The sequence below is a fragment of the Pinus tabuliformis genome, chromosome Q (genome assembly GCF_031772625.1).
Source record: "Pinus tabuliformis cultivar Carrire ecotype Pingquan chromosome Q, CPIR1, whole genome shotgun sequence".
Classification (NCBI taxonomy): Eukaryota; Viridiplantae; Streptophyta; class Pinopsida; order Pinales; family Pinaceae; genus Pinus; species Pinus tabuliformis.
In genome coordinates, this window is record NC_142296.1 from 266,868,983 (window position 1) to 266,895,786 (window position 26,804).

The window sequence follows — 26,804 nt, forward strand, 5'->3', positions numbered from 1 at the left end:
TTTTTAAGTGAGGTTGGGGGTTCACATCAACCGCCTCACTCCCATGCTAATTCACATGGTCAAATTTCAAACTAAGTGCAGATGCCATTTTTAAGATTAAACTAATATAACACACCCCACGCATGAGCTTGGCGTGATGTTCACTCCCATTATCATCGGCTCATTGAAAGGAAAACTATAGAGAATATCAATATCCTGGTCATCACGACAATGAAATGAATGATTCACGGCGATGCACAGAATTCCATGCATTCAAAATGACCTTAACTAATCTTATAATGTTATCTATTATATATTGGTAAGTTATTGGTATGTTAAGTTAAACACTAAATTGGTATATGAAATGGTATTGGTATTTGATGTTTACTTTCATGATTACTAGCTCAATGAAAGAAAAACTATAGAGGCTATCGATATCTGTGGTCATCACCACAATGAAATGAATGATTCACTGTCATGCTGTCCTGCACAGGAGTTCATACATTCCAGATGACTTTAACCAATCTTGGAATGTTATTTATTATACATTATTATATTAAAACGCTATTGGTATGTTAAGTTAAACACTAAATTGGTATATGAAATAGTATTGGTATTTGATGTTCACTAGCATGATTACTGACTCAATGAAAAAAAAATTATAGAGGATATCAATATCCGTGGTCATCACGCCAATGAAATGAACAATTCGATGGGATGCACAGGATTCCATGCATTTCAAATGATATTAACCAATCTTGAAATGTTATCTATTACACATAATTATTATATTGATACGTAAGTTAGACACTAAATTGATATATGAAATTTTTTTGTTTGTTGAAGAATATAATTTTATTTAAAAATGTTTGGAAATTTAAAATATAAAAATACATTTTGAACCAAAATGTGATTGTAAATTTTAAAAATACACATATTTTACTTCTCTAAATTTAAACCTATAATCTCTTAGAAAAATCAGCCATATTCTTTTAACACAAATAAGTCTCTTAGAAAAATCAGACATATTCTTTTAACACAAATAAATCTCAACCACCGCAGATTCAACAAATAAAAGAACAGCCAGGCTTTTGTTTTTCAATAGATCTATTGAAAAACAATGGGGAAAGACTCAGAGAAGCTCCAGTTCCTTGGCACATTTGGAATCGTCAGCGAGGCATTCAACATCCTCCTTCGCTCCCCCTGCAGTAACCTACTAAGGGCGCTCACCCTCTGCCTGCTTCTTCCGCTTTCTTTTGCAATGCTGGGTCACCTCTTCGTCACCCAACCTCTTCTGGGCAAAATTGCTTGCAACAAATTTGACAACCCCGCGAGCGAGAAGACTCTGCGGGAATTATGGGAATCGAACTCGGGATCGAGGGTGATCGTGTTCTTACCAGCCCTCCTATTCTTAATTTATGCTTTCTGGACGCTCTCGACGGCAACAGTGGTGTACACGGTGGCCTCCATCTACACCGCCGACGCCAAAAATCGGTCAGTTGGGAGAATTATGAGAATGGTTCCCAGGGTCTGGGATCATCTCATGATAATCTACCTCTGGAATTACATAATTCTGTTGGCCCTTTACATTTCCTGCGGATTGGCCCTCTTTCTGCTCGACACATTCTTCTCCGGCGCGGGAGTGGGTTATACATTGAATTCACGGGGATTTTTTTTCAGTCCAATTCTTGTAATTACAGTTTTCATATGCGCCGAAGTGTATATTACCACGGTGTTTTATCTCGCTGGCGTTGTCTCGGTGTTGGAGCAGAAATATTACGGCCATTCCGCCATGCGAAAAAGCAAGAATCTCATCAAAGGAAAGCAGATGACAGCCTTGGCGCTGGTCATACTTTACTTCATATTTAGCGGAGGCATTGTAGGGTTTTTCTGGTATGCGGTCGTTAATGGGCGTGGCCATGGCGTCGGGATAGCTGCGAGGGCTGTGTATGGGACACTTCTTGTTGGGTTGCTGTGTTTTGTTAACTTGTTGGGGCTGTTGACACAGAGCGTGTTTTACTTTGTCTGCAAATCTTACCACCACGAGAGCATAGACGATAAATGCCGTTTGGAAGTTTATAACGTGGCCGACGACCTGAGCCTCTCAAGTTCAGCATTATTTAGCTGGAAAATCTACACGCCTAACGAGAGCATCTCGATAGATCTCTCTATTTCATAGTGACTGTGCATGGCCTTTCATCTGTGAGAATGAGTCTTACCAATGACAAGTACTATTCATTCAGTAATTCATGTAAAAGTGCACACTCACATGATTAACGAACGCGAATGTCAAGTGGTTGGTTTGGGTTGGTAAATTGATTTTGATTGGGTTAAGTTGCGTTAGTATATTGATTTGGAGTTGTATTTAGTGTAAATTTTTCGGATTTTTTAATGCTTGAATCTTGTGGAAAAATTTGAGATGAAATCTTGATTTATGTTATTTATACTGGTTTTTTGACTGTATATATGTATATATCAATTCAGCATCATGAAGAAATTTTAGGACACTTCGATGGGTTACCCATCAAACTTGTGATATCAATTCAGCATCATGAAGAAATTTTAGGGCACTTTGATGGGTTACCCATCAAACTTGTGATTTCAATCAATTCCTGCAAGATTTTAGAGAAATTAGACCGGAAAAACCCACCAGAAAAGCTTTCAAAAAATCGGGCTAAAGACAACTAGTATTAGGTTTGACTGATTATAGTTGACTATGGTTAATGATCATTGGCTATGTTTTATTATGGTTAATGATGATTTAACTATGTTTAATTGTGGTTAATAATAATGATGCCATGTTTGAATTATGATGCACTATAGTTTAGAATGTTTGACTATGGTACACCATAATTGACAATGCTTGACTATGGTATACCATAATTGACAATGTTTGACTATGTATCACCATGGTTGATTGTGTCTAATTATGGTTGATCATATTTGACTATGCTTGACTATGGTTGATTGTGTTTGATTATGGTTGATCATAATTGACTATGCTTGACCATGATAGATTGTGTTTGATTATGGTATGACTAGATGCTATGTTAACCCCACATGTCTTTTAAGAATGTTTTAGAAAGTCCAAAACCTTATCACTAATTGAGGGTAGAGGATGCAAAAAACTTAACTCTAGACAACTATCAATATATGTTAAATACTAGGTTGCTACGAGGAAAAGGTGTTTCATCCCTTTGGCATTGTACTCATTCCATTGTTGCGCAGAGGATTTAAGAGTGAGATTTGATAGCATAACAAAGAAGGAAAATATTATGTAGCTATCATTCGAGCCTCCGTAATGAACACCTCTCTCTTTTTCATTTGCATTTCTATCGTTGAAGAAAAGAGAGCAAAGCATAGGCCTCACCTTCACGTTAGGTTTTCTCAATATTAGGTTTCTTAGTATACATTTTGTATTCACTTTCGTGGCAGTTGCGTTTTCTTTTCTCATTTCCTTTATTTTTAACTTTAATTATTTCATAAATTCAAGCAATAAGCTAGCAATAATTAATTTTATATTTAAAGGAAAAAGTTGCATAATCCAATATTTTAAAATATTATAACATATGTTGTGAAAATTGTTCCATTGGATTATCCCTGGAATTTTATAGATCATATTAGTATTAGAGCCATTTCCTTTGGGGTATTTGTGGAAAGTTGCAGGATGTAGGAAGTGGTTTCAGGAAGTCATAGAATCCTAGCTATGGTGGATGACTCAATTCATAATGATCCTCATTATGGATTAAACGAGAGTTTTTTGAAGTTTAAAAAGCATGTTGATATTTCTCTAAACATGGCCCTCTTCATGGTAGTTTTAGCAAGCAAGTTTGGACCTTTTGGAGAGCTTGGTGTCTCTAACTCAGATTCTAGATATGAAAAGAAATTGTTAGGAAAAATACCAAAATAGTGTGAACAAATGAAAAGAAGAAGGTCCAAACCTTGATAAATAGATATAAAAATGAAAAATAAGGACAACCTCCTTTTACGTTATAAAAAATGTATAAGAATGAAGTGAGATGATTCTTGTTGAAAATGCAACAAGATGATGGAGCTTAGTGGAAAGAAGTCGCCTTCACTAAGTGGGCCCGCAAGCTATTTTTGGCGCAAAGTCTATTTTTAGACTATGTCTATTTTTAGACATATGGATCATGACCTATGAGTTGCAGGATGCTATTTGTGGATAATTGGTCATGTTGGTAAAAATAGCTGGACTTCTATTTTTAGACATATGGGCGGTTTCTATTTTTAGACTGTCAGGCTAAAAATAAAACAGTCGAATATTATTAGCTCATAGTAATATTTGGACTATAAACATTATCTTATCCTCTTGGAGAACTTCAGTTTGAGCTACAGATGTGGCACATGCAGCTGTCAGAAGGAAATACGCTTTTCTTGTGGGTCAGTTGAGCTATTGCATGTAGGACATCAGTTAGAACTCATGTAGTTGAGTTTCGGTGGAGTTGATTGTGGAGTTGATGGAGTTGTGTTCAGTTTGACTTGGTTGAACTAGTTGTATTCAGTCTAACTAAAGAATACTCTAGTAATGAGTTGTGTGAATTAAATATTAATTAATTCACTAATTATTAACTCATAAAGCAACTGAAGAATACATCAGTTAACTCAGTGCATGGACAGTTCAGTGGAGACAGGTGTTAGAGGTTGAGATTGCTATCAGTTGTGACTATAGTTGTGCATGAGATCTTGCACAATCAATGGGATTGAGTTATGCCAATGAGGACTGCATAGTGTGGGCCAATACCAAGGTAATTGTAGCCTGTGCTCACGTGATTTTCACTTGGGATTGTGCAGTGGAGGCAGGCAAAGTAGCAGTGGAGATTTGAACCTGTGACTTGTTCGGATCTGAGCTAGTTTTGTGTGTAACAGGTGGAGATAGTACTGAGTACTTGTGAGGAGTATTGTACTATGTATTGTTACATGTTCTCAATCATTATAATATACAGATAGTGTGGGGTTTTCAGCTAGATGCTTTCCCCGGGTTACATACTATGTTAATGTGCGCATGCGGTTGATGTTTCATTGTTTTTAATGTTGTCAAAATTGATGATCAACATAGAGGAGATTATGTATTGTGCATGTATTCCGCAATAGTGTATAATAAGGATAATCTCTATGAATAAGTGTCATATTATTCAAAATTTCTACATGGTATCCGAGCATAGTTGATCATCAGATCTATTATTCAGTAAGTGTTTACATTTTATTTCTTCAGGCAGAGTCTGTAATCGGGCTAGGTAGCCTCTGGATTCATCCTTCCTTTGGAAGGTGAGATATCGAGTAAAATCCCATACAGTCAATCTCTGTGCGAGAAATACTTTGTTCTCACAAATTTGAGATCAGAGGCAGTTGAGTTTTGAGCTGGTCGAATTCGAATTTGCAGCAGTGTTTTCTTGGTGTCAAAGTTAAAATGTCTTTCAATGGATTGCGATTGGAGTATGCCCTTGAAGGCAACTCGAATTATATTGCATGGAAAGAAAGGATGGAGGCGGTGTTAGATGACAATGGGTTGAAGGATTTCATAGATGCTCAAGTCCCAAAACCTACTGATGTTGCTGAAGTTGTGGTTTGGCAAAAGAAGACAGCAAAGTGTCGAAGGATTCTGTTGGAGGGCATGAAGGATCACATTGTATCCAGCCTGCATGGAAAGGCTTCTCCATACTTGATATGGAAAGCGTTGACAGATTTATTCCAAAGCAAGAGCGACCAGAGGAAGTTGGCGCTCAAAGATAAACTCAGAAACATCAAGTGTGAGAATGAGGACAGTATGCCCAGGTATCTCACGAAGTTCACCCAGTGCCGGGATGAGCTGGGAAGTGTGGGGGTGACTGTTGATGATGAGGACTTGGTGAGCTTGGCTCTCCTTAGTCTTCCGAAGAGTTAGCATTCCTATTAGGACTCTATCAATGGTCGGGAGAAATTTCCAGGATGGGAGAGACTTTGGTCAGATCTTGTGCAAGAGGAGATCAGGCGGAATACCAGGGACGGATCTTCATCAAAAGTACCTGATGAAGAAAATTGCACTTTGGCTGCCAAAGCAAAGAAGGGGAAGGAGAAGGGTTCTCTTTCTGAATCCAGTTCTTCCAATGATGGGAAGAAGGTTGACAAGTCAAAGGTGAGATGCTTTCGTTGTCATGAGTTGGGCCATTATGCTACTAATTGCCCAAAGAAGAAATCCAAGAAGGGATCCGGGGAAGGATCTGAAGGTGAGGCACTTGCCTCACAGTTCGAGTTGGATTTCACACTCTTCGCATGCATGGTTTCATCCATGGTGGGAAGTGGTTGGTTTCTTGACAGTGGAGCTTCTTTCCACATGACCGGTGACAAAAGTTTGTTCAGTACTTTGGAGGAGAAAGATCTCCAGATACTCATAGGGATGGGTAATGATGAGAAGTATAGTGTCTCAGGTGTAGGCACGGTTATTTTTTAGAGGGAGCATGGAGCTCGCCTTACCTTGACTGATGTCAAGTATGTACCAGGACGGAAGAGAAACTTGGTGTCAATCACGATGCTGGAGGACAGAGGCTATGATGTAGTCTTCAGTAAGAGAAAGGTTTTCCTTTAAGACACATCATCACTAGACAAGTGAAGCAGATTGGTTCATGGGTCAAGAACCTCTATGCTCTTGAGGTTCAAGATGCATGCAAAGCCTTCAGCAGCGAGGCAACTGATGGAGACTTGGTGGTTGAGAGGGAGCGTATATTACCTCTTAACATGCAGAGCTAGAAGAAGTCTCAGATGATTGTGGAGGAGCCATGATTGGTGCAGCAGCTTCAGGAGGTTGTGGAGCAGCCACATCAAGGGAAGCTGAGAGGAGATCGAGTAGAGACATCTACTCATGCAGAGACCTCCAGTAGGGGGAAACTTCGAGCCAGGGGGGCTGAGGGATCGCATGCAGCCATACCTCCAGGTAGGAGGTGGGGTGATGTGGATTGATCGTCCCAAGGAGGAGGGGCAGGATCCTTGAGGTACCCAACCTCTTGGATGAGACCTTACTACGGGAGCCCCGATGTGGAGTAGCAGGAACTAAATGACTGGGTAGAGACAGATGCGGATGGAGCGGCAGAGAGAGCGACAGTGTAGGGAATCCCAAGACAACACATAGCTAGTAGGCTACAGCAATGCGAGAGGCACAAGTGTTTTGCACAGTGCTAGCTGGCACAGAGAAGTGTGCAATGGTGTGAGATGCATGGAGATGTTGTAGCAGCGCAGATGTTAGAGAGGGAGCACTTGTCAGCAGCAGGTAGAGCTTCAGCATCAGAGTATGTTCCTAGCCCAACAAAGTGGTCAGTTGGGAGTGTTTTTGTTCCAAGTGCTATTGGAGCAAGTGGACCGGGAAAATGTGTTGCATGCAGAACATTCCAAAGTTGCAGGATAGGGGTTGAAGATAATCCATATCTTGTTGAGAGGGAGTGTTGAAAATGCAACAAGATGATGGAGCTTAGTGGAAAGAAGTCGCCTTCACTAAGTGGGCCCGCAGGCTATTTTTGGTGCAAAGTCTATTTTTAGACATATGGATCATGGTCTATGAGTTGCAGGATGCTATTTGTGGATGATTGGTCATGTTGGTAAAAATAGATGGACTTCTATTTTTAGACATATGGGCGGTTTCTATTTTAGACTTCCAGGCTAAAAATAGAACAGTCGAATATTATTAGCTCATAGTAATATTTGGACTATAAACATTATCTTATCCTCTTGGAGCACTTCAGTTTGAGCTACAGATGTGGCACATGTAGCTGTCAGAAGGAAATATGCTTTTCTTGTGAGTCAGTTGAGCTATTACATGCAGGACTTCAGTTAGAACTCATGTGGTTGAGTTTCGGTGGAGTTGATTATGGAGTTGATGGAGTTGTGTTCAGTTTGACTTGGTTGAACTAGTTGTATTCAGTCTAACTAAAGAATACTCTAGTAATGAGTTGTGTGAATTAAATATTAATTAATTCACTAATTATTAACTCATAAAGCAACTGAAGAATACATCAGTTAACTCAGTGCATGGACAGTTCAGTGGAGACAGGTGTTAGAGGTTGAGATTGCTATCAGTTGTGACTATAGTTGTGCATAAGATCTTGCACAATCAATGGGATTGAGTTATGCCAATGAGGACTGCGTAGTGTGGGCCAATACCAAGGTAATTGTAGCCTGTGCTCATGTGATTTTCACCTGGGATTGTGCAGTGGAGGCAGGCAAAGCAACGGTGGAAATTTGAACCTGTGACTTGTTCGGATCTGAGCTAGTTTTGTGTGTAACAGGTGGAGATAGTACAGGTGGAGATAGTACTGAGTACTTGTGAGGAGTATTGTACTATGTATTTTTACATGTTCTCAATCATTATAATATATAGATAGTGTGGGGTTTTCAGCTAGATGCTTTCCCCGGGTTACATACTGTGTTAATGTGCGCATGCGATTGATGTTTCATTGTTTTTAATGTTGCTAAATTGATGATCAACGTAGAGGAGATTATGTATTGTGCATATATTCCGCAATAGTGTATAATCGGGATAATCTCTATGAATAAGTGTCATATTATTCAAAATTTCTACAATTCTAAAATTAGGCATCCATAGTATATATATGTAGAAGACAAAGAGTACAATTACAATTAAATGGTTTATCCAACAACATTATTATAATAGAAATATAATTCACTATCTAGGGCTTTACATAGGGATTTATGCTTAACATGGGGCTGTTTTAAAGGCTTAATGCGCCTCTTTCCTTCAAACAAGTGTTGTCCTCGACACTTGACTAACTGCAGGCTATTTTGCACAAATAACTAACCTTCCCATATCACCTCTTCCATTGGTACATTCCTCCATTTGGCGAGGCACTTAGTAATTTATTGATTTCATAGTTGTTTAATCCTTTTTTCAAGGATATTTTTAGTCCTAGTATGATTTTCTCCTATTCATTAATTTCTCGAAAAATTGTTTCAATTGGGATCTTGTCACTTATTATCTTCTTTAAGAAATCAATATGGAAGACTAGATGTCCACATTAAGATGGAAAAAATTCCAATTTGCAAGTCATTCCAATCCTCCACAACACCTTATAGGGATGATAATACTCAAGTGCTAATATTATCATTCCTTTTTTCCTTAAGGGACATCTATTTATAGCATTCTCGCCTAAAAACTACATAATCTTGCACTTCAAATTCCCTCTCACTACAATGTTTATTTGCTTGTTGTTTCATTGCATTTCTTGGTATTACCAAGTTATCCTTTAATAGTTTGAGATCCTCATATCAGTGCCCTACATGGTCCTCCACTACTTAAAATTTTTCAATCCATTTCAAGGGTAATGTGACGAATGGAGGTGTCGATAGTGCTGGACCCACCAACATTCAGGGGATCACCCCGGTATGAAGTCCCAATTAGACCTCACATTGTTTGGTGTGGGAGTCCCATATGGTATGATGGCCCGGTTTCCATTGTCTTAAGGATTTGCCTCAACTCTTGCTTGTCAGCACAGGAGAGTGGTTTGCTTTATCTTCAAGAAGTGAGGTTTGCATGCCTGGTGAGTATAAGTGTCACTTGTGTCAATGGTTCTTTCACTGTCGAGGGAGAGGGTGAGAGTGAGTTCTAGGTCGATTGGTAGCAGTCCCAACACTGTTAAGAAAACATAGCACAATAGGACATGAGCAGCTTCCAGCTGAGCAGTCCACACGGATGCGGCAGTCATAACATACAACATAAGATAACACATACAACACTCATAGATCAATCTAAATGAGTGCAACGGTTGTTACAGCAAGCTTCATGTGAAAGGTTTGTCTAATGTCCGGGAGAGTAGTCTACATGGGCGAGACAACGTTAATAGCATATACAACACATGTCCATTAATAGATTATGCATTACAACAAATGAAGTAGTTCAGATGTAGAACATAGGTTAAAGCAACATGCATCACAAGTATTAAAGATTAGTCTTACAACAAATAGAATACATGTGTGAAAATGTGCTGGCATGTTAGTAGGCTTCTGAATTAAGCAAAAGTTCCAAGACAAATTGTTACACCATACATCACTAACCCCGAGTGTGGGGTTTTGGAGCCACTACTTACTCCTCAAAGAAAAGATTATAGACTCTCTCGACTATGTGGGAGGACCTGAGGTGAAAAGTCCTTTACATGTACAAATGAGGGGGTATTTATAGCCAAGGGTGAAACTTACCCTTATGGTTGTTCAACTACCCTCATGACCGTTTAACTTCCATGACTTTTCAAATTACATGACTCTTTGTTCAACAGGTGGGTCTCTTGGACTTCCACATTACATAACATTGATTGGAAACAAGCCCATAGTGGAGATGTGTGTGACATGACTCATGATGTGACTCGACATGACTTGACATGACAATGTTGGTACATTCATGTTACTGCTGGAGTGCATGTCGAGCTAAAGCATTGTTGGGTGATGGATGTCTTCATGGTGTATCATAGCTTCACCTCCGCATGGCAAAGTGCACGAAGTCTTCAATGATCCTTGGTTCGCTTGATGAAGCTTTAGCATGTTGTCCCTTGCTTGCATGCTGGAAGGCTTGACAAGCTCATCTGTTTGCGAAGGTGCATGTTCGTCACATTCGTCCGCTTCGCATGCTTCGTTCGTTCGTCCGTTGGTGAACCTGTCCTTCTGCATGTTCTCCCTTCATTCATCCCATTCGTCATCTTGCCATGTTTGTTGGTGTACCTGTACCTGCAGTCACTCATGACGAGATGACATCAAATCCAAAACCTCCTTGTCTACCATGACACATGATCATTTTGGATGTAGGTGATTGGGAGAGGCAGTAAGGTTGTGAAGTAGGATGATGGCTTTGGGCACTGCTGATGAAAACTACGCAAGAGTCACTGATTGATGGAGACAGGCAAAGTGAGTTGACAATGATTGTCTGCGAGGTCTAGCTCAGCTAAGAGGCAAAATTGCACAAATTTTGGGAGGAATAGTTTGGGCTGTTGGAAGGCAAGGTAAGCATGCTCTGAGCATTTTTCAGAATGAACAAGCACTGGGGATGGATAGCCAGATTTGTGCAATTTTCCAGAGGAATGGGTCAGGCTGCATTAAGGGTTAGCAGGCAGGGATTACACAGTTTTTTGGGGGAACTGCCAGGGAGACTCACAACCAAAACTGGGTAATTCCCAGAGGGAACTGCCAGTTGGATGTTGGGATACTGGTAGCCAAAACTGCGCAATTCCCATATGGAACTGCCAGTTGGCTATTGGGGTCACTAGCAGCCAAAACTATGCAATTCCCAGAGGGAACTACCAGTTGGCTGCTGGAGTCACTGGCAGCAGAAACTGTGCAATTCCTGGAGGGAATTGGTAGTCTGCTGCTAGGGGCTACTAGTAAGGAAAACTACACTGAGGTTGGGAGGCCGACCTGCTGATCATCTCTGCACAATTTCTGAGCTGAGCTGACTGATGGGCAACAGAAGGCCTGCTCATGAACACTGCGCAATTTCTGAGATGAACAGTTGGTCGACTGTCAGGATGACTGACTGGGAAAACTGCGTAATTTTCTGAGGGAGACAGGGATAGGCACTTGGTGTCTATCTGGCCTGTCTGCACAATTTCCTCAGTCAGTTGAGTGGGTGAGGTCAATGGCCTCTGCGCAATTTTTATGGGATTCAGTTCCCGGGTGACTATCGGGTCCAACTATCTAGGTGGCCAGCATGAAAGTTGATTGAATTGCTTGCGGGCAATGTAGCTTGAAAAGACTAGCTTGGTGCTTCTGCATTGTTCTGGTTGACAGTCGATTGAGTCGATGGCAGGGTAATGGTCTGGCTATTAGAGGGGAGTCTAGTCGTTAGAACTTTCAACAAAAATGGCTAAGTGTGTGAACAATCAAAAGATGCATAGGTGATCATATGAACACACACTCGCATGACTTGACGACGAAACGAACAAACCATCTAGACACACATGTTCAACATGACTGACTGATGGTGTAAGTGACAAACATGACACTTGTGATTGATCGTTCATTGATCGAGACAATGCTTGCATGAGGGTGAATATGACTCCATGTGTGAGTGCGACAAATGTTTTCATAGCGAACACAACAAGCACATACGAGGCGAAGACTTGATCATACCCATAACATGGTTACAAGCATGACTTAGACATCAGCATGCCGAGACAATGTAATGAAAAAGAAAGGCAGATGTAAAGACTCACACGAGCTCACAGAGTGAACTCGAGTGTGTGCAGTCATCAAGTGAAACTCTTCAAGGGAGGCTCCAAAATTGGTGCAGGCCAAAATTTTGGAGGGTGATTGTAGCTGCTACAACACTTGGCGATACACTAGTAGAACTCTAGCTTCTTTGTTTTGGTTCATTGCTAGCACAGGGCCTTGGTCTTTCGGGGAGTATTGAATCACTGTGCGGGTTACTTCAGTTTCCCACTTACCCCATGGACATACATGGTTCACCCTTTGCCAACTCAGTCAAACACAATCAAAAGTTCAGCTTAGATCTCAGTGTTTCGAATCCAGGAAGGGTGGTTTAGCTCGCGAGTTGAAGATTATCAGAGTATAAGTTTTCAACTCTGGTGTTTCTCCGCTACCAGCAAGCCTGGAAAATACCCCGTTGGAGTCACATAGGAACACAGCCATTGCTCCACTTCCAGCGAGCCTGGTCAGTATCCCAGTGGAGTTGCATGCATCACCTCTCTGCTTAGGTAGCCTTTCTCTTCTTTCGCCTTTGTAATTTTCAAGAGGACTGTGCATAGGCATTTATTTATTTTTGGGGCGGAAGAGGGATCTCGACATATTGAGAGCCAAATAGATTGTTCCTTCAGAGAAGCATGTAATACCTCTAACATAGGTTTCTCGTTTAGATTTTTCCCTTCTCCATTTCTACTAGTTGAATGAGCTTGAACACACAGAGCAGAAGGTTGAGTATAGGCATGGAGCTTCCCAGTGTGGACACATGTTCATGGTTGGACCAAAACTTCCCTTGCAAATGGTTTGTATTTTCCGTTAGGACTTCATCGGCCAAAAGTTACAACCAAGCACAGAGAAGGCAGACACAAGATTGGCCAAGTGTTGCAGTGTCACGAGTTTCCTCAAATTTCAGCCACATACTCTATTCAAAAGCCAGGATGTAGTAGTTGGAAGCACTTATTTTTGGAAACAAAAATAGTAATATATCAAATAAACAAAACGAATGTGAACAAAAATATTAAGAAAAATCAAACAAAGCAAAAGCAAAGATAATAAGAAAAACAAACCAAATGAAACAACAAGCAGAAAGCATATTATGTACATGGCACAGGCACGGCCTGACCTACTGAAAATAATATCTGAGATCTTAGCCATTGGTAGGAAGGTTGGAAATCCTCCTACCCAATGATTTCAAATGATACGTGTGTGGGCCAAGCCTCTCGTAGACTAGTGCAAGTCCACTGGGCTCCGTTACCGAAACCTAGTGGAATTCCAGAAGACCTTCAAGTGAAGACAACACCATTGTTTTAGGTACTGTGTGCAACATGGGCTCGGATGATGGCACAGGGTAGTTGTTTTTATTCCGAGAAGGGTTCAAGTTTCTGAAGTCAATGTGTAAGTGAATTTTCCCATATTTCTTACGTGCAAGATTTAAATTAGAAAACCAAGTATGATGACGAACTTTGCAAGTAATCCAAACACTTAAAATGTTAGTCAATATTTTCGGTGAAAGGAGTGCAAACAACATGTATGTGTTACATGTTCCTTGCTGCAATGGCTTGTCTCCTCCTTTACCTAGAACCTCATGTTGGATTGCTTTCATGTAGTGTGTACTCAGGTCATCATCTAGTCGTGTAGACCCATCTTGGTATTGTTTGATCAAGGGTCAATGATTTGTCGCTGCTGTAGTGTGTATATTGTACCAAGATTGGCCATCTTCAGATCGTGGTAGGTTCCCAGGTTGCTTTGTTCATTCATAGTGTTGATCCTTTGTGTGTTTAGCATGAGTGCTTCATACTCAGCATTGTTGTTTGTGCTTTCAAACTTCAAATGGCTCGAAATCATGCATTGTTCATTGTTTTGGATGACTGAGATACACTCGGTCCTTGAGCCATCATGTGTTCCCGATTTGTCAAGACTCATGGCCCACAACTCATCTGTATATGGACCGTTTGGCATGTTGGTACTATTGCTACTACCGTTGTTGCTACTACTGCTACTATCGGAAAAACAAACTGTACAAGTTTCATTATCATCAGTTGGGCGAGGAAGGAGTCCCAACTGCTTGTTTGATGAGGTTGGAGCTGGCCATGCAAGATAACACTCCAATGTCTTTTCTAGGAGGCAGTTTCCAAACATGAGTTCTGCGAAGGCCAACGGTTCATTCTCATTGTTAAGGGGAGTGACATTGTGTTTCATATACCTCTCAGATAACACTCAGATTTGGTTGCATCTGCCCTTGTACGGAAGCCACATGTGAGACCAGTCTGTAGCAAAATATCCATCTAGCTTGTTGGACTAGTCTCTGCTGAGTAGCAAGCCATATGCTTCCAGTATGTCCACAACAACTATGTTGATGCATTGGTGGACTCAACCGTCATGGGATAGTCGGATGATCACATCTCGAAGTTCACCAATGGCTGGTACTGATGTTCTGTCAAGTTGGATGATTCTCGTGAATGTTTTGCTCCATCGTGCATTGATCTTCTTAGTAATGGAGAGTGGCATGACGTTGGCTACCACGCTAGAATCAACCAAGCAGTTGTGAACATTGTAGTTGAAAACTTCAAATGAAAGCAGGAATGGGGGGCAACCTGAGTTTTCTTCTTCCATCTAGAGTGTATTGAGCATAGTGGATAGTGATCTAGGAGGTGTGCATAATCCCTTGCTGGTATAGGTTGCGATGTCTGATGTTGTTTGTCCTAAGGCACGCAGCAGGATATCTCACTGACTCTGGACTTTGGCTAACTCAAACAAACTGATGTTCACTTGAGTTTTCTTCATTTCATCGACTATGTTGGAGTCTAGAGGTGGTAGACTCATCGAGGTGTCCGGGGTGGAACGAATGTTTGTCCTGTCCAGCGGAGTGTTCTGCAACTTGATGCTCATGGATGTACTCTTATGCTCCGTTGTCTTCTTGAGCTTGCTTTATGTTTGTTGCTTTAAGACAGTCGATGGATCGTCCTTCTTTATCAATTGTCTCACTTTATCTTGAATTTCCCCAAGTGTATGTGGGGCCCCTATACTCCAAAGATTGTAACGATCATTTTTCTTTTGGGATTCTTATCGATGTTCATCTTCGAGATTACTTGTGAGCACTAGTACGCGTTCACCACATGCCCAGAACTTGGTGTTTCATTAGGTGCAACCTCTTCGCCATCATCAGTGTCTTTTGGTTGCTCCTGCATATAGCCTTCTGCATCGAGTGTATGACTGCAGATAGAGGTAACGACTCGCTTCCAATCTGAACAAGATTTCTCAGGGTGGAACTCTTCATGGAAGGAACAAAAATTAGGATTAGCGCACTAATTGAGTTGGAAGATAGGCTTCTGCGCAAATTTGGAAGCAAACCGGTTGTTGCTTGATGAGACGGTTGATGAGCTCTTTCCCTATCTCTGTCTGGGTGGATCGCTGCTTGCGAATGTGTCCTCTTTCTGTTGCTTGAGTTTGAACATTTCAGTGGTCAAGTTCTTGACAAGGCAAGTGAGGGTCTCAATATCAGTTTCTTCCTTGTCTCTACCCTTACTCTTCATTGCTTGGGGCTTTCTACTCACATCCTTGGAGTATTTCATTGATTCATCATCCTTGATGACTCTAATTGCATGCAAGTCCTTTTCAATAGCAATAGCCTCTTCGCAGCTTTCTAAAAGTGTTGGCTTCACAGCTCACATGGCGAACTGCACAATGGTGGTCGGCAACGTAGACGTGCAATAGTCAATAGTGATGGAGTCATGAGGTTTAGTGTCTGTTGCAAACTTGTTCAAAATACACATAAACCTCTTATTGAAGTCTTTCAATTTCTCTTTTCCTTCCATTGTGAGGCTTCCCAATTCCTTGAGTAGCATAGTTGGGGTCTTGTCATCAGCAAAATTTTCAAGGAACATATGTTTGAAAGAACCCCAGTTCTGTATGGAGTTGTGTGGAAGGCTGTGATACCAAGTAGCTGCGCGGCCGTCCAAGGCACATGGGAATAGTCTGCATGTTATGTCGTCATAATGTACCTCAAGGGTCTGTAGTTGTAGGTAGAAGTTGTCTAAGTGGTCTTCAACCTACACCTCATTGTCAGGGTTAAACTTGATGTTCATTCTCTCTGCTCGCTTCGGCATCTTGTGCAAAACAACCGGGAGAGCCAATGGTCCTTGAGTCATCCATTCAAGATTTGGGTCAGCCATCTCTTCGTCTTCTTCGTCTTTTTCCTCTCCTTCGGAGTCTGATGGTTCTGAATCTGAGTCTGTCGGTTCGTCTCCATCTCCACCTCCTCCGCTGCCTTCCCCTCCACCTCCTATACTGGAGTTTGATCCCAAGTTCATAAGAGTGCCTTATTCGTCTTCAAGGAAGATTGGAGGTTTCTCTTCATCTTCAATAGCTTCCTATAGACCTTCAAGAGTGGCAATGACTCCTTCTTCCACCAATGATACAACAACTCCTATGGGAATGCCTTTTGGCTTCCTAGATATGTGTGGAAGATGTTGTACACCTGGGATCAATCTGACTGCTTTCACGAACTAGCGATTGACGGGACAGATGAAACAAAGGTGTTGATCTAAAATTTCATGTTCAATTCTGGGAGGTGAGGAGTAACCAAGTGCAGAGTCGCATAAGAGGGAGTGCGATTTACTGCCTTGACCAGATGATTGATGAGTGAGTGTGTGGGGGAATTTCAGCCATGTACAATTGGTTGCCCTTGTTCTAGTACCATAAATGTTGACGTTGTTGGACCTGCCAAAATTCAGGGGATCACCCCGATATGAAGTCCAAATTAGACCTCACACCGTTTGGTGTGGGAGTCCCATCCAGTATGATGGTCTGATTCCCATTATTTTAAGGATTTTCCTCAACTCTTGCTTGTCATCACAGGAGAGTGGTTTGCTTTGTCTTCGAGAAGTGAGGTTTGCATGCCTGGTGAGTGTAAGTGTCACTTGGGTCAATGGTTCATTCACTGTCGAGGGAGAGGGTGAGAGTGAGTTCCAAGTCAATTGGGAGCAATCCCAACACTGCTAGGAACACACAACACAACAGGACATGCACAGCTTCTGGTGGAGCAGTCCACACAGATGTGGCAATCACAATATACAAGGTAAGATAACATGTAAAAAACTCACAGATCAGTGTGAACGAGTGCAACGGTTGTTACAACAAGCTTCATGTGAAAGGTATGTCTGATGTCTAGGAGAGCAGTCTACACAGGCGAGACAACGTTAGCAGCATATACAACACATTTCCATTAATAGATTATGCATTAAAACAAATGAAGTAGTTCAAATGTAGAACACAGTTTAAAGAAACATGCATCACAAGTGTTAAAGATTAGTCTTACAACAGATACAATACATGTGTGAAAATGTGCTAACCTATTAGCAGGCTTCTGAATTAAGCGAAAGTTCCAAGACAGATCATTACACCATACATCACTAACCTTGATTTTGAGGCATTGGAGCCACTACTTACTCCTCAAATAAAATATTACAGACTCTCTTGGCTATGTGGGAGGAGGTAAGGTGAAAAGTCCTTTACATGTACAAATGAGGGGGTATTTATAGCCAAGGGTGAAACTGACCCTTGTGGTTGTTCAACTACCCTCATGACCGTTTGACTTACATGACTCTTTGTTCAACAAGTGGGTCTCTTGGACTTCCAAATTACATCACATTGATTGACAACAAGCCCATAGTGGAGATGTGGGCAACATGACTCATGATGTGATTCGACATGACTTGACATGACAATGCTGGTACATTTGTGCTGCTGCTGGAGTGCATGTCGAGCTATAGTGTTGTTGGGTGATGGATGTCTTCATGGTGTATCATAGTTTCACCTCCGCATGGCGAAGTGCAGAGTCTTCAATGGTCCTTGGTTTGCTTGATGAAGCTTTAACATGTTGTCCCTTGCTTACATGCTGGAAGGCTTGACATGCTCATCTGTTTGAGAAGGTGAATGTTTGTTGCGTTCGTCTGCTTTGCATGCTTCATTTGTTCGTCCTTTGGCGAACCTGTCCTTCTGCATGTGCTCCCTTCATTCATCCCATTCATTGTCTTGCCATGTTTGCTGGTGTACCTGTACCTGCAATCACTCATGACGAGATGAAATCAAACCCAAAACCTCCTAGTCTACCATGACACATGATCATTTCGGATGCAGGTGACTAGGAGAGGCAGCAAGGTTGTGAAGCAGGATGATGGCTCTGGGTACTGTTGATAAAAATTGTGCAAGAGTCATTGAGTGATGGAGATGGGCAATCTGAGTTGACAGTGACTGTTTGCAAGGTCTGGCTCGGCTGGGAGGAAAAATTGCGCAAATTTTGGGAGGAATAGTCCGGGCTGCTAGATGGCAAGCCAGGCATGCTCTGCGCATTTATCAAAATGAATGGGCAGAGGGGCTGGACAGCTAAATTTTCGCAATTTTCTGGAGGAATGAGCTGGGCTACATGAAGGGTCAGCAGGCAAGGATTGCGCAATTTTTTGCGGGAACTGCCTAGGAGACTGGCAGCCAAAATTGCGCAATTCCTAGAGGGAACTACAAGTTGGCTGCTAAGGTCACTAGCAACCAAAACTACGCAATTCACAGAGGGAACTGCCAGTTGGCTGCTGGGGTCACTAGCAGCCAAAACTGTGCAATTCCCAGAGGGAACTGCCAGTTGGCTCTTGAAGTCACTGGCAACAGAAACTGTGCAATTCCTGCAGGGAATTGGCAGTCTGCTGCTAGGGGATGCTAGTAAGGAAAACTTCATTGAGGCCGAGAGGCCAGCCTACTGATAATCTCTGTGCAATTTCTGAGCTGAGCTGATTGATGTGCAGTGGAAGGCCTGCTCATGAACACTGCGCAATTTCTGAGATGAACAGTTGGTCGACTACTGGGATGATTGACTGGGAAAACTGCATAATTTTCTGAGGGAGACAAGGACGGGTACTGGGTGTCTGTCCGACCTGTCCGTGCAATTTCCTCAGTCAGTTGAGTGGGTGAGGTAAATGACCTCTGCGCAATTTTTTAGGGGAGTCAGTCCGTGGGTGACTACCGGGTCTGACTATCCGAGTGGCTAGCATAAGAGTTGATTGAATTCCTTGCAAGCAGTGCATCTTGAAAAGACTATCTTGGTGCTTCTGTGTTGTTCTAGTTGACAGTCAATCGAATCGATCGTAGGGCGATGGTCCGACTGTGAGAGAGGAGTCTGGCCATCAGAACTTTTAGCAAAAATGGCTAAGTGTGTGAACAATCAAAAGATGCATAGGTGATCATTTGAACACACACTCGCATGACTTGACGGTGAAACGACCAAACCACCCAGACACACATGTTCAACATGACTAACCGACAGTGTAAGTGACAAGCGCAATGCTCATGATTTATCGTTCATTAATCGAGATGACGCTTATGTGTGTGACAGATGCTTTCATGGTGAACAAAACAAGCACATACAAAGCAAAGACTTGAGCATAACTAGAACATCGTCGCAAGCATGACTTAGACATCAGCATGCAAATACTTGAATGCAATGAATAAGCAAGGTGGATGTAAAGACTCAGACGAGCTCACGAGTGAACCCGAGTGTGTGCAATCATCAAGTGAAACTCTTCAAGGGAGGCTTCGAAATTGGTGCATGCCAAAATTTTGGAGGGTGGTTGCAGCCGCTACAACAGGAGGATGATATCCATAGATTTCCATAAATGGAGAGATTATTGAAGAATTATGCAAATATGTGTTGTATCATTGTTCTCCCAAGAGCAAACACTTGACCCATTGTGTCTATTGATTATATACAAATCAATGAACATATGATTCTAGAAATTTATTCACAATCTTAGTTTTCCCATCAAATTGAGGATGGCAAGTTGATTTGTGGGCCAATTAAGTACCCAAATAATAAACTTATTCAATCAAAAAAAATTCTAGTGAAAATCACATCCCTATCACTTATAGTAATCTTGGGAATTCCATGTAGTATTTGAATTGTTTCTATGAATTTTGTGACTGCTATAATTTCTTTAAAAGGATGAGAAAGAGGGAAAAAAATGACATATTTTCTTAGTTGACCCACTACTACCATGATGACATTATATCTTTTAGAATTCGACAAACATATAAGGAAATCCATTGAAACTTCTTCTCAACATTGACTTGGTATAGCTAAGGGTTGAAGGAGACCTAGGGTGATTGTCTCTTCTTTATTCTATTGGTAGACCACACATTTAGCCACAAGCTTTTGAATATCAATTTTAAGACCTTCCCCCTAAAAATCCTTCTTGATCATGTGGTAAAAATTGAAGAACCCTAAATGTCCTTTTATAGGAGAATTGCACAATTCCAAAAGAATTTATTTGTTCAAGTTGGGAATTCTTACATATATAAGTGATTTTGATACTAGAATAAATAATTATTCCACATGAACTTATCTAATGCGTTTGGGTTCTCATGTAGTTGTTGAATGATCTTTCTTCCATTCTATATTTTCTTCTTCTACCCAATCAATTTTTGGAATAGAAATAGCACATAATAAACCCTTTGTTTCTTCTTCTTTCCTTGGAAATGTATTTTCCACCATATTATGTTTTCCTTTTTCATAGATAATTTCAAAGTCATAAATTAGCATCTTTATAACCAATTTTTTACTCTTCTAAATATAGAAATACTTCAAACAGTCATAATTTATTTATTTTTTGAAGTGTCTTCCTATTATTTGGTTGTTTCTTGAGTCCAAGAAATTTTATCCTTCTTTAATGATGCTATTAGAGGTGTTTTTATTTAACCATAATTCTTGACAAACTTGTAGTAATAGCCTATCAATTCTAACGATCCATTAAGTTTCTTCTAGGTTTTAGGGATTGGCCATTTCATTGTAGCTTTAATTTCATATGGGTGAACATTGACACCTTTATGAGATGGAATATGACTCAAATAGTCCACTTCTTGAATTTGAAAGGCACACTTGGAAGGCCTTACATATAGTTGTATATCCTCCAATATTTTAAAGACATTATCAACATGTTTTACATGCACTTCCAAGGATTTGTTATAGGTTATCATGTCACCAAAAAAAACAACACAAAATTCTTAAGGGTGGGTTTGAAAATATAATTCATCAAGCTTTGAAGTGTTTAAGGTTAATTATTAAATCCAAATGATGTAACCAAAAACTCATAATAACTTTCATTTGTTCTTGAATCCCAAAGGTACACTTGGAAGGCTTATAGATCCTCCAATAGTTTTAAGATGTTCTTAACATGTTTTACATGCTCTTCCAAAGATTTTTTTATATATTATTATGTCACCAAAAACACCAAAACAAATTTCCTAAGGGATTGAAAATAGAATTCATCAAGTTTTGAAATGTTGAAGGTGCATTACTAAGTCCAAACGATGTAACCAAAAAATCAATATAACCTTCATTTGTTCTAAAGGTTGTTTCTGGAATTTCTTCTTACCTCATTCTAGTTTAATGATATTATGTATGGAGATCAAAATTAGTAGAAAGAATTTCTCGATCTAATAATTCATTAATGATAGGAACAAGGGAAGCTTTCTTTGGTGGTCACTTTGTTGACCTATCTATAATCTAGACACATATTCCATGAACCACCTTTTTTTGAAACCATCACCATTGGTGAAGAGAAAGAACTTTGGCTAGGTTGAAGAATTCCATCTTCTACATTTCTTGAATAATACACTCAATCTTACTCTTTTGTGCATATGGTACCTATAAATCCTAATGTTAGGTGGTACACTTCCTAGTTGCAAAGCAATATGGTCATGATATTGAGCACATGGAAGACCCTTAGACCTCTCTCCATATAACTTGGAATAATTATTGATAACCCTTTGGACATCCACTACAATAGATGATATACATATTTGAACATCTAGTGATCACAATTATGCAATTACACCATTGTGCCACTTTTCGAGTAGTTTTCCATCTTGTTAGAGCTTATCACTTAAGAGGGTTTCTCTTGGATAAATTTAAGGTCAATTTCCTTTCCATCTAAGGAAGATCTCTTGAAAAGATATTGAAAATTTTGGTACACTATTTCTAATGATTTTAACCATGTTTATCATTGGGATTCGTCAAAATCTCAAAGATAACATTTGAGGGAAAATTCCCCTCCTCTCCACCCCCTAGCCCTCCCCCACCCACCCACTTGTTTTTATACAAGTGGTACTCCTTTTTAACAAAGAATATAAAATTTAAAAATGTGAAAGAAAAAGGAACTAAGATAGGAGCAAGACTTAGATATTTATATTGATATGATACAACATTCATACAAACATGAATAAAGTTGAATATCATCAATTTCTAACATAACTATAAGTAAAGCATCACGCATTTGGATAGACAAGTGTAATCATGGAATGAATTTTCATAGAAATTCAAAACATAATTGCATTTAGATTCATAGGAATGAAAAATGTTACATATTTGTAATCTTAAGCTTACAAATCAAAGTCAAAAAATAATAGTAGAAATGAACTCTTAGTAGTTCTCCAAGGAACCCTTCAAAACAATATACATATATTCAAATAAGAGTTTATAATATCTAAGAAATCAAAATGATTTTCCCATTTAAGATGATGTATGAGGATCCTATGAACCATATAAATAAGAAAATAGTTGGAAGAGAAAAGAAACAACAATTAAGAATTGATCTTGATGCTTAGAAAACTCTAGGTTAAGAAGGTTGAATGCTTACTAAATGAGAAGAAAAGGCAGGGGGGCAAACTACATAATTTACTTACAATGTTGGAAAGAGAACACTCTCTTATTTGTGTTGAAGACCTCCTCAAGTTAATACAAGACCTAACCATTAAAATAATCAATGAGTCATTTTGAAGTCATCATTATTTCTAAATCATATTTAAGTCATTGTTTAATGTAATCTCATAGTGGTGCAACAGTCACTTCTTTCTTTACTTGGAATTCAAAAAAAATTAAATCATAACCAGCTTTTGTACTATTTCTTATTATTCTTCTATTTTGTTTACAAAATGGATTAACCACTTTTCGATTTCTTCTTTGCGAATATCAATGATTCTACTAAAGTCATTTCCCCATGTTATATTTAGTATGGCAACATATTCTTGCATTTGTTCTTAGGTTAATAACATTACAACCATATTTAAATTGGGACCCTCTAACTTATTAGCCACTCAATTAACTTGAAGAATAATTCATTCTTTGTTGTTTTTATGTTGTCACATCTGGAAATTAATTGCCTCCTTCCAAAAATCCTTTATTTGCTTCATCCTACGTGGGAATGGAAAATTATAATATTTTCTTTGAGCTCTATTCATATCTAACATTTTCATAATAAATGTGGTTAAATCCTCCTTGTAAATCATCTCAATATTCTCTAATTCTTTTTGCAAATATTCAATTAGGGAATTAATTCTAACAAACAATTTGGCTAAATTCATAGCCACTTCCAAAATTATGTCCATTCTTTTATTTATATTATTAGATACATAATTCCAAATTTCAATTAATAAACTTGAAGCTAACCTAATCCTCAAAATACTCTCTGGAATGTCTTATGAAAGTTGACTTGGTTTGAAGGTGGATATTGGTTCTGCGAACAATGGCTTGGGTAACAAGCCATTTCCAATTCTTTTATTCTCTTCCTTAATACTAATTTTTTTTTCTTTCTCCGAAATTGAATAACCCAATGCATCTCTAATTTCCTAATAGAATGCAAACAAATTTGATGGCTTTATTCCTTTGACATCAACTTATGAGTTTACCTTATTAACCACCTACCTATTTTTCAAATTTACTAGTTCAAATTGTAGTTTCTTGGAAATCTTTTCATATACTGCATCATGCAATGTAACTGATTCAATCTCAATAATCTAACGACTCTTCTTGAGCTAATTCTTCAGTAATAGACTAGATTTCAAGCACTTAATTTTCATCCTAGTCTAGTACTTCTAGTGTTTCATTGGCTTCATTAATATCCATGGCTTAAATAATCACATCCTTCCAGATAGTCTAGATATTCCCTTATGTGTTACTTATTTCCCTCTTTGAGCTTACTTCAACAACATGAGTGTTTTCTAGATTGAAATTTGGATGATTTTCATCACCACCTTCGCTAGTACCATCATTATCATTTATTTCTAGTTATTTTATTGTAGATTGAATTCAAGTTGTAGAAATATTATTTTGGGATTGCTACAAGGTAGAGCCATCACTTACAACAGAATGCCCATGTTGTCTATACTACTTATTAGTATTGTTTATAACACTAACATCCTCTCAAAAAAATTGAGGGGTATGAGGTAAAATTTGATTGTCTCCTCCACTTTCTACCTGTCTTGCTTGAAAGAGAGTACCATATCTAATAGAATTAAGATGAGTCAAAAAAATAGTTTCAGTTTGAAAACACTCAACTAATTCTAATTCATTTAATTTAAAAGTCTTTAGATAAGTGGCATATTCATCAATGTTGGAAATACTTTGTACGCTAAAACTACAAAGTCTAATAGGAAGGGGTATGGATTTTTTCTTTCTTTTCTCATTAGGGAAATGTGAGCTGAAACACTTCCACTAAGAAAAATTATCAAAAATGTAAATTGGAATAATTAGATGCTTCCCTTCAAAATTGAACGATCAAATAAATAAAAATATTCATGTGAATTCCCCTTATCTTCTAAAAACATTAGGGATTTAGAGGAACATCTATGATTTAGAGGAACCACAAACATTTTCCAAGGAATAAATTATGTGTTGAATAGAAATAGAACTGATTTTTGTGCTTCCATGATAACAAGTAGCAGAATTGTACGAGATCAAAGTCAAAATTTGAGTGTTGTAACCTAGGTCGGTTTTTAAAGACATTGTTATCTTGTCACCGGATTGAAGAAAGAAGATAGCAATGTAAACTATGAAACGAGAACTATATGAAGTACCCATTTTTACGAGGTAGCAAAAAATCATCTGATTTTGAAAAGTGTTGATTCATAATACACCTTTTGTTTTTTGGAGCATATTTTGGACACTTTAAATTTTCTAATATATTAAGTGTGGATAATTTTTTTAATGTTGGCAATTTTCATGTGGATTTTGAAAAGCATCAACATATTTTTTTAAGGCATATTTTTCATATTTTAAATTTTCTTATGTCCTAAGTATGCACAATTTTTTTTTAAATATTGATTATTTAACCATTTTTCAAGTTGTCTTATTCCTTTTCTTGTTTTTCATCCTAAGATGTTTCTTTTTTAAGGATTTTCCAAACATGTATTTTTTTTCCTTTGCAATGTTTTTTTATAATAAAATATTTCATTTTTTTGCAAAGTTTAAAAAAAATAATAACATTAATAAGGTTAGGATTTTTTATATATTTATATATCATTAATTGATAGTTTAATAAACATAAAATAATTGTCACTTAAAAAATATTAATTTTAAACACTCGACAAAAAAATACACAATTTGCATATAAATATAATTAAAAAATACATATTCTAGGACCTTTTCACTAAAAATGACATGTTAAAAAAAAGATTTTTATGAAAAAATTGAATAAAATAAAGTTGGAAAATAGAAATTTTTATGAATTTTATATCCAAAGATGACGACGTTTGGTGTTTTTGTTTTCCAAAAAAATGATATAAAATTTTAAGTAAAAATAACAAAAACAAAATGTAAAAATTAGAAAGAAAAACACTAAAAAAAAACAAACAAACAAAAAACCAAAATCCTTAAAAACAAAAATTAAAAACATAAAAAATAAAAAATACAATTAAATTTAATATATATGTATATATGATAAAAACATTAAAAAAATAACATTAAAAACAGTTAAAATAAAATATATATTTTTAAAAAACAATAGAAAAAAGTACATATTAAAAATAATTAAAAAAATAAATATAAAAGAAAAAAAATTGAGGCCCCACGGGTAATCGCCCTTGCCCTGCCTAGGGCCCATGGGGCCGCTGGGTTGGGCGGGGAGGAGGAGGCGCACAACTTCTCCTCCCCGCCCAGCCCAACGGCTCCATGGGCCCTGGGTGTAAAAGTTAATGATTTTGAGTCTAGAAAATCCCATTGTCCTCCAAGTACAAGTCGGCCCTAGTCAAGACAAGTCATCCTAGAGAGGGTTATTCAACTTCTTGGAAAGGCTATATATAGAAGTAAATTTGACCTCATTTGGCACTCAATTCCACACAAGTTTGATATGCAATAAGGAGGATGAAATAAGAGCGAAAAGGACGAGGATAGAAGGAGAAAGGCAAAGCGAAGAAGGAAGACTTGTTTTTGGGCTAATTCTCTCTCACACGTGTGAGTTAGGGTTTTTGTGTTACTTCAGGGAGGCCAAAATTTTAAACCTACTGCAGGTCTGAATTTCTGAATTAGAGGGCCAAAATCTGTGATTGAAGCAGGATTAAAGAGGGTTGACTAGAAGTTGATTTTGTTGTCTTAAAAGGGATTTGTTAGAAGGATGACTTGGTACTTGGAGGAAGACTTAGACTAGGGTTTGGGTCTTGGTTTTCTCATTTCAAGCATATTCTATAAGAAGAGGAGATTTTTTTGGGTTTTCCCCTTTGAGGGATTTTTCCCTGGCTTGGAGCCTAATTTATATGTCCATTGTCTTTATTGTTTTTCTCTTGATATTTGTTTGATGAAAAGATCTAATAAAGAAACATAAGAA

The 26,804-nt window shown here is 38.6% G+C and overlaps 1 protein-coding gene across 1 annotated transcript; it reads left to right on the top strand.

Moving 5' to 3' along the window:
• Positions 1 to 1,099: 1,099 nt before the first annotated feature.
• On the top strand, positions 1,100 to 2,158 carry LOC149219201 (uncharacterized). The gene has a single exon (XM_089386740.1). The coding sequence runs from the start codon at positions 1,100 to 1,102 to the stop codon at positions 2,156 to 2,158; it is 1,059 nt and encodes a 352-aa protein (XP_089242866.1).
• Positions 2,159 to 26,804: the final 24,646 nt, after the last annotated feature.

Excerpts from the sequence above, each read along its gene's own strand:
- LOC149219201 (XM_089386740.1), top strand. The coding sequence starts at position 1,100 with ATGGGGAAAGACTCAGAGAAGCTCCAGTTCCTTGGCACATTTGGAATC.